Source organism: Diadema setosum, chromosome 8 (genome assembly GCF_964275005.1).
Source record: "Diadema setosum chromosome 8, eeDiaSeto1, whole genome shotgun sequence".
NCBI lineage: Eukaryota > Metazoa > Echinodermata > Echinoidea > Diadematoida > Diadematidae > Diadema > Diadema setosum.
The window spans coordinates 39,390,317-39,399,635 of NC_092692.1; the positions used below are offsets into that span (position 1 = coordinate 39,390,317).

General features: G+C 38.7%; 1 protein-coding gene across 1 annotated transcript; it reads left to right on the forward strand.

The window, feature by feature from the left end:
- Window positions 1-215: 215 nt before the first annotated feature.
- LOC140231389 (uncharacterized) lies at window positions 216-9,081 on the forward strand. The gene is made up of 7 exons (XM_072311514.1): window positions 216-343; window positions 2,386-2,502; window positions 4,860-4,990; window positions 5,911-5,973; window positions 6,919-7,086; window positions 8,205-8,257; window positions 8,880-9,081. Exons 1-7 carry the CDS (start codon window positions 289-291, stop codon window positions 8,980-8,982), a joined length of 690 nt encoding a protein of 229 aa, XP_072167615.1. The 5' UTR covers window positions 216-288; the 3' UTR covers window positions 8,983-9,081.
- The last annotated feature ends 238 nt before the right edge of the window (window positions 9,082-9,319 follow it).

Sequence of the window (9,319 nt, forward strand, 5' to 3'; positions counted from 1 at the left end):
TGTCTTCGAATAGCGCCATCTCCCCGCTGAACATGTACAGCGTCCTAGCGAGTGGTGCGACTGGCCGTGGCACTAGCCATTTGGCATGCAGCCGCAACCGACGTCGCCGCTCAGCCGCCCGCGCCGCCCCCCGCCCGGCGGGCCCGGCCCATGCGGCGCCCAGACGTCCTGGCCTCGACGATCGTTCGGTCTCAGAGAAATCAGAATCCGGTGGTGGCTGACTGACGTTGGGATACGACCTTGAGACCGTGCCTGCTGGGGAAGTATCTGAACGAAAAGCGTTTAAATATGAGTGGATCCGGCGTTTCTAGGCTAGTCACAATCCTCCAACTTGCTGACACAGGTAAAACTTTTGCAAAATGCTACAAATCACAAACTTACTACCTGGTATGTCACCAATGATCAGTCGGGACTTGCCCGTAAAAGTAAATTCTACCATGCCCTCGCTTCCCCGGTCGATCCCCGCGGTACGCGGTGTGCGTGGTGTGAAGCCCTGTGTAGCTGTAGCTGCGTGATGGTGCTACGTGTTCTTCTTCTTCTTCTTCTGGTTAAGTCTGCCTCCTTCAATAGCCTGAAGATTCTTGCAGACTGATGCTATTTACATTATAATACAATTTATTTACAGATATTTACAAGCACATAGAAAATTTGACGAAAACAACTAGCCACTGTGATCAACCGTTAGACGGTTTCGAAATGATCCCACAGATGGCGCAGAAACAATGTCTGACGACAGGGAATTCCAGTTCCTTACAGTTCTTGGGAAGAACGAATGGCGATGCGATTCAGTTCTCGAATATGGTACCTGATAGGAGTGTGGTTGCGAGGCTCTCGTTAACTGAGTAGCCTGTTTGATAATATAGTCCTGTGCTGAAAGAGGAGTAAGCTAAGATTATTGTGTATTTTGTACATCATAATTAGCCTGTCATTTTCTCTGCGCTGTTCCAGAGTGGTCCAATCAAGCTCTTGTAGCATTTTGGTGACACTTGAGGTGTTATGGTAGCGATTTAAAGTGAATCGCGCAGCTCTTCTCTGGACCATTTCCACTTGGTGGATTAGGTTCTTGGTGAATGGGTCCCAAACTGTAGAAGCATACTCAACAATTGGTCGAACCAACGTTTTGTAAGCTGTGGCTTTAACATCAGAAGATTTTATGCGAAGATTCCGTTTTAGAAATGCAAGCACGTTATTGGCTTTATTGACAGTATTATTGATGTGTTGGGTCCACTTCAAATCAGAAGTAATGGTTACACCTAAGTACTTCACAGATTCAACAGATTCAAGAGGGGCGTTATTTAGATGATACGTGTTGCACCTTACTTCTTTTCCTGGATATTGTCAAAACCTTGCACTTATCTGTGTTCAAATCCATCATCCATTTTTTCGCCCAGTCACCAGTTTTGTTTAGGTCCTCTTGAAGATTTTGCGTATGATGTTGATTGTCGATGGTCATGTAAGAAATTGCATCATCGGCAAAAAGGCGAACCTTTGACGCGAGACCATCAGGCAAGTCATTGATGTAAAGCAGAAAGAGGCAAGGCCCAAGAACCGATCCCTGAGGCACTGAATCGTATTCTTTTGGCTATACATGTAGTATTAACATGTTGTGACTGATGTGCAGTTTGCAGCATTCAATCGATTATTGTGCCTTCTGAAATGTATGCTCTATTGTGTATGATTACTGTATTCTTTTACTAGTAGACCTAGTAACAATTTGTTAGTTGGTCACCCGTAGATATGGCCCTATTCACATGATTCATGCCGATGCCCCCTCCCCCATTTTCTTTTTGCACCATACATTATATTACAACGGAATACAGTAGTACATGAGATTTCACCACTTTGGCCCCCCCCCCCACTTTTTTACCCCGCGCCGGAAGTTAGCCCGACCAGCGTCAGACGGGGCCTCGCCATCAGAATGATGCAAAGGGTACCGTATTTAAAGCTCTAACCATTAGGGAATGTCCACAATTTGATCTAGACATCATGGCCCGAATTCACGAAGGTGGTACAAATGAAACCATGGTTTAAACCATGGACAAAAACCATGGAATGCCAAGTGTCGCATGCGATATTTCGCTACGAAATCAGTCATTTCGTCGATGAAATGATTATTTTGTAAAGAAATGACAACATTTTGTAACTAAATGAACATTTCGTCCACGAAATGATAATTTCGTTAACGAAACAGTTATTTTGTCGACGAAATGACCAATTTCGTAACGAAATATTCTGTCTGACACTTGGCGCTCCATGGTTTTTGTCCATGGTTTAGACCATGGTTTTGTTTGTACCACCTTCGTGAATTCGGGCCCATGAGTTGCTATCGAGTATAATTGTACAAATTATGTTATTTCATTTTACAATCCACTTTCTCACCTTTAGGATTTCCAACTGGAGCCTTTTCACACAGCCTGGGCTTTGAGTCAGCAGTAAAGCAAGGCCATATACGGAACCATGAGTCATTCAACAATTTCATCACTTCTGCAATGGAAAATGCAGGTAGAACTTTAATACAGTAACCAGGGCTGCCAACTCACTCACTGAGAGTGAGACTCAGTCATTTTGGTCCTTTCTCACTCTAAAACTTTATTTCATTTGCATGCATTTCTATTGATCTCACTCATTTTGACTCCTAAATTATAGCATTGGAGTCTCACTCTCAACTAGTTTCCAATGTTGGCAGCGCTGCAGTAACAGAGATGACTATACAGTCTGTCTGAAATACCCACCATGCACCAGTTTTCATATTAATTTGGCTTTGTCATGTCAATGAAAATTTGTCCTATTTATTGCCTTATGGAATTATGCTATGACAAGGGACATCATTTCAATTTCAAGCGAACTCGAGTTTAGTAAAGTCGAATTCAAAAGGGACATTTTCAGTTTTTAAATTGAATGATATGAGAAAGCAAAATGGAATATAAAGTGTAATTACTTTTTGGAAGCACTACATAATATCAACCACAATCATAGCTATGCAAATTAGTTCTACATTCGTGAGGTAAATGTCATTATCTCACAGTACTCGCATTGTAGTAAATTGTACATTGAAAGACAATTTTAGGAGAGTATGTTAGAGATACGTGTTATACATGTATGACTTTGAAACTTTGACTGTTGACCTCCTAAAGAATATTGTCAGCACTAGGTCGTTACCAAAGCAGAGATATGCGGTCTTGTGTAGTTATAAGATTTTATGTAAGCTGAACACTACATGTAAGGACACCTTCTTAACTTTAAGAACGGATTTGTGAAACACCCCCAGAACGGCTTTGTGAAACACCCCCCAGGGGGGTGTTTCACAAAGCCGTTCTTAAAGTTAAGAAGGACTTAAGTGCGACTGGTGATCAGTTCTTGCATGCTATACTTATCAGAATCTCAATAATTCAACAGCACAAGAACTGATCACCAGTCGCACCTAAGTCCTTCTTAACTTTAAGAACGGCTTTGTGAAACACCCCCCTAGGTACATGAACAGACATTTTGAATTGGATGGCATTGTCTCGTATGTTAAAAGTATAATGATCATTGATGCTCAGTACTGATATCACTTTTGTAAAAACATATCAGACTTTACAATTTGATAACTTACCTATAAACTGTTGTCAGATTTCCAAGAGACTTGACTTCATTTTCCGACTGTTTCTATCAAACTCTTTGTACCAGGTTACACTGCTATCTTAAAGATTGGGGATTCTTATTATTAGGCCCTTGGTTCCAGTCTGCTGACAGCAGTGGCTGTGCACTTGGGCAACAGAGCTACCAAGTCTCACGCATTCTGAGTGAGACTCAAGCATTTAGGGGCCGTCTCACGATCTCACGCATGGCACCCATTTTTCTCACACATCGGGCGAAGTCTGCAACTTTGGCCTATTTAATAAGGAGCATAGCTCAAAGGATTAAAGTAATAGTTGCAATTGAAGGTATATTTCCCTTCTGTCTTTCAAACTAAGAAAAATAGTCACGTAAATATGCACCTGGTCGCACCATTAAGAGCTAAAAATTGAAAAAGCTCCCTACCGTGAAAGGCCACAGGGAGGAAAAACCCCTCCCACACCCTCGCTCGCATGCACATTCGCGCGCCGAGATGCCGAGTCATGAAAGTCTCACTCATAAAAATTGTTTGAACTTGGCATCCCTGGGGCAATTAGGGCATTTTTATCTTCATAGCTGGTCCTCTGGATGGCACCTACATACACCTGTCAGTTCCTTGTTTGCTTGAAGGCATAGAATTGCTTCTTTAAAGGGGCATTCCAGACGATTTTCATAATTTCACATCATGTAGTACATAAATCGACAGCTACATGTATAGATTCGTGGAATTTATTGTGGTCCTTGAGCAGAGAAACCAATAAACTGAACATCTTAAACAAATTACACTGAACAGTGTTGATGACATCAGAGCCTCACATATTTCAGAAATGTAGCAGTATAATTCCATTACAATGCTGCTTGTTCGACAAGTTCACCTGTGAAGACTCTATGCATGCCTTCTTCTTTTGTTCTGCTTCCTTGAGCTTCAACTCGTACATTCTTATGGTGAGGCTGGCATGTCATCATCCTTGTTCATTGCAATTTGTTATGAATTTTGAAAACACTCTCATTCCTCATCCCAATCACTTTAAATTCTGAAACTCTGTACTCAGTTTAACTAATTTATAGTTGTTCAAATGTAAAAGTTTGAAAATCATCCGGAGGTCCCCTTTAATGGACTTGCAAAATGAATCCCAAACCCAGTGTATATAATATGTTATGTAGTTTCACCAAGTTTTGTCTCTAATGAAACTCCCAATATGGGGTAGGTTCTTCCATTCTTGTATTTAAAGATAATGATTTCTGTTTATTTTGTATTACAGGTTCCTCTTGTTTGCCCTTTGTGAAAGCGGGATATGAAGGGAGCGAGAATCTATCAGCTATCTGCTCTCTGGATGCTTACTGTGATGCGTGCCTGAATAATCACATAGCCAACAGAGCCAGCTCACAACAGGTATGGATAATAGTGGTTATCATGGCAATACATGAGGACCAATGATTCAAAGATGCTTATGGTAGATAAACAAGAAGATTCAAATTAAAAATCATCTTGTTTTCTATCATGATATAGAGATTATGTTGGAAAAGATTGTTGTTGTATGATGATAGGGAAGAGAGGATAAAGAGGCAAAAAATTCTGCCATCTAGAGTATATATATAGCATGCCAAATTGATAACTTTGTTACTTGAAGGTTTGCATGGTGAAGTAAATGAGGGAGAAAGATTTGCAGTGACACCATGTCACCTAGAGCCATGTGATAACTTTGTGTTGTGGCTTTCCATGAGCGGGGTGCTAACGAAAGTTCAGGAAGAATTAGTTAGAGAATTTCTTTTCATGCCCTCAAGAACTATTCTATTAGTTTCTAGATGATTTTCTTCTTTATGTGTGTGTGTGTGTGAGCAATCATACAAGAAACACAGATTATATAACAATTCACAAATTTCATAGTGGTCGCTCAGTATATTAGTGATAATCCACTTGTTTTCAAATCCAACAAAAAATGTGAATACAACTAAATGCTGACACATGTGCACACATACAAATCGATGTAACTATTAGTAATTGATACATCATCCTTGTTCCCTGTCTCATAAAAGTGGAATGCAAGTCCATCTTTGACTCCAACTCATAAATCTTCCTCTAACAGCAACCAATTTGCATGTGCAGTGATTCCTAGAGCCTAAAAAACTCAAAAATTTGCAAGGGTAATGAAATGAATTGTTGGTTTGAGTTATGTTTTAGTTGAAGAGTACATTATTCCTGTATTGATATGTACATTGTATTGAAGACTTTGCAATATTGTTTCTGTGACTCTGGCTTACCCATTATTATTGCAATGACATGTTTTTCTTACCCCGTTGTGAACCTTTCAGGGAAAGTCTCTAATACTGACAGCTAGTGAAGCATTCCCAGACAAGAGAATTGGAAAACTACACGTGAGTCTCCTGTCTGAAGTATTTCATCTTTCTCTATCTCATTTAAAGGTCCTGTTTACCTTTGGGAGCAGTGATTTAAAAAATGTTCAAGATATCACATTTAATGCATGTCTGATCTGTTGTATCACAAACATCCTACCATATAAAATGTTTACATATAAGGGGATATCAGTATTTTTTTCATTAAACTGTAACTGTAGACGGTTTAGTCTGGAAACATTTTTATTATAACTATTGTTTACATTTTGTGTATTTAACAATACTTAACATCGATTGTACGGATTCAAATTTTTACAGTAGTTGTTACTATCCCTAACTCTCATTTTGGAACTATTTTAAAGCACTAATGCTTGGTTTTTGTTTCTTCTGCAAATGGTAAATTATGCCTTTAATGTGCCTTCTAAACATAACAGCAGGAGGTAGTTAATAGTAGTTCTTTCCGGGCTACCTGAATTATGTGGAATCCCAGAATACATAGTTTTGCACACGTATTGAATCTTCCACACTTTCTAGATTAGAGAGAATATCTGATACATGTAAGCACATTTGTATAATTAGTAAAGTATTCAGACTTTAGAATATTATACTCATTCCCATAGTATTTCTTGATATATTAGGAGGCAATCACAATGCTGTGTACTGTGCAGTTTTTATGGTATAAGGAGAATGTATGTCATTTCATTAGCTTACAAAATCTTTAATATGTTTTTATGCCATGTGTCCTACCATTTAATTTACTTTCCTAGTTAACAACCAGGTCATAGAGGGACATAAAGGGACAGAATGAAAATTTTATTTTGTCCCTTCATGTCCTGGTTGTTAATTAGGCAAGTAAAGATTTAAGCAGATTTGGAGCAAAATGGATTTCTGTTACGTATTATGTTAGTTTTGTGTGTGCAAGTCAAAGTTTGTCTCCCATTGACGTGAGTGTATTTTCTCCCCCAGCAAATCATACAGGAAAGACAGTTGAAGGGTCACCATGCCGTCATGTTTGGCGCCCTCTGTGCCCACCTTGATATACCTCTGATGGACTGTCTAGAGACGTACATGTTCAATAATCTAAAAACCATGCTAGCCAGTGTGGTGAGACTTGGTAACATGGGCCCTCTACAGGTAATATTATGGGAATGTTATGAATCAATGCAAACTTGAACAACAACTCATCAACCATAAAGTACCAAACTGTGATGTCATAGCCATTCATCACCATGGAAACCGGTTCTAAACTTAAACCTCACCTGGCCCGATCTGTGAACATTATTGTTGCTAACCATGCTCACACATTCTTCCAACTCCAAGCTATAACAAAACACTGTGACATCACTTTAGTACTCTGTAGAACTGTCAGTGAGTGTAACTACTGTAAAATGAGGAATATTCATGTGCATTTCAATTTTGCAAATTTCGCGAGAGCCAAGATTTGCAAAATTAAAATGCACATGAAAGTTCTTGTCTACACTATACGCATTGAATGTTAGAGGCAACTCGCGAAACTTTCATGCCATGAAAAAGGCCGTCAGCTCCAATTCGCCAAAATTTCATGCTGCAAAAGATATTGTGTTTTACAGTAAAATGCTTTTGATTTTTTTTCCAGTTCTCTTATTTGTTACAGCGTGCATTACACAATGTGGTAGCATCAAGGTGGTGGTGTTCATCGATTCATCATTCACTCGCTTTTAAAGAGGAATGAAGGAGAAATTGAAACAAATGAAAATTAGATTGTTGCATAATTGTACCTTTAATTGAAATCACAATACAAATAGGTGGAGAATCAATGAATACCTTCTCATCAGGAGGTAAAGAATTGCACGTATCAGTGGATAAGTATTATTATTTCCACAGTTGATATGCTGAAAGCATTCCAGCTACACAGTTCTAGATACCATGTATTAACGGTGAATTCATTACTAATTTCACTCCATGATAACAAGGGATCATTGCTTTTTTATGATTTTTTTTTTTGGAAAATTTGTTTTGAATGAGAGGTGATTGTTTCAATTTTTAAAGAAATTTGTGTTCTTTTTTATTTGCAATAATATGTAAAAAGGTGGCAAATAAATTCAATTTTCTTATCACAATACAAAAAGAGATAACTCCTGTGTGTGAACTTGGCTATAGCAAACCTTTTAACCCCTTCCCTGTGAGATGTTGATATTTCCATAGACTTTGTACTGGAGCTGCCTGGTGGCAGTATGCAATTGTTTAACAGACTGTATGAAATTGTGTTTCAGGCTCAAAAGCATCAATATGAGCACCAGAAGAACATTAGAGACATCATAGCAAGGTGGGTATTGTATCTCTTCTCTTATTTGACATTGTTGTGGTATGTGTGAAATTGATTGCTACCTCTCAGCTGCAGTGTCTGAATTGAAGACTACACTGTCAATGTGGATTGACAATGACACATGTCCTGTGGTATAATAGTGACTTGTTCGATATGAATAATGCGCAGGTGGGTATCTTTTGAGTAGTCCAATGAGATGACCTCCTGCTCTTCTTGGACAAAGTCATATCAAAGAATCCCTTTCTATTAGCTGAATGTATGCAACTGATTGACAAATTGCCCTTCATCAATGCATTAAAAATAAACAACAATTATTCAGTGTTTTAGCAGCACTTATAATAGAAAACCATGGGCATATATACTAGCATAGGATTCCAATATTGTATTATTTTAGGTCCTATTTTGATTCAATCTCTGCCATTTTGTTTAGCTTATTTTACTGTATTCATACATTTTACAACCTATCTGAATAGTAACTGGTGTGATGTATAATTACTTTTGATTACTATCTTTTGAAAAATAGAAACGATACTTGGTATTATTGTGGTCTCATAAGGTGATTAGTTCCTATATCAATTGTCAAGTTATCCTTTCCTTATTTCTTCATATTTGTATAACTCAGAAATTATGAGAGGACCGTTCAAGAGAGCTGCCTCCGATTTCCTCTGGTGGACATTGTACAGAACACTCACGACACTCTCTTCTCCAGGCTCTTCTCCTCCTGAACTTCATCAGGATTGTGCATCTTTAGTGACAATAATGGAGCCCTTCACGACCATTCTCAGCTGTATACCGGTTTTTATGACACCAGGTTATCCCTTCATTTAGACTGGGAAGTGGCTGAGAGGTACAGGCTCTAGATCAGTGCAGCACACTCACAGCACTCTTCTCAAGGACCTTTTGCTTTCTTGATTTGATTTGATGTACTGAAATTTATCAGATTGTCTAGTGGGATAAGAGTGTATGTTCTTAGTTTGACTGAAATAGTGAGAGAGAAGAAGATGGCAACTGACCATTATATAAGCGAAACATACATTGTAAAGAGTGAGTTTTGCAACAACA

Bases quoted from the DNA above. Each gene is read 5' to 3' on its own strand.
- LOC140231389 (XM_072311514.1), top strand. From the start codon at position 289: ATGAGTGGATCCGGCGTTTCTAGGCTAGTCACAATCCTCCAACTTGCT. The intron at 2,503-4,859 runs GTAGAACTTTAA...TTTGTATTACAG, and splicing joins TTCTGCAATGGAAAATGCAG to GTTCCTCTTGTTTGCCCTTT. The intron at 4,991-5,910 runs GTATGGATAATA...TGAACCTTTCAG, and splicing joins ACAGAGCCAGCTCACAACAG to GGAAAGTCTCTAATACTGAC.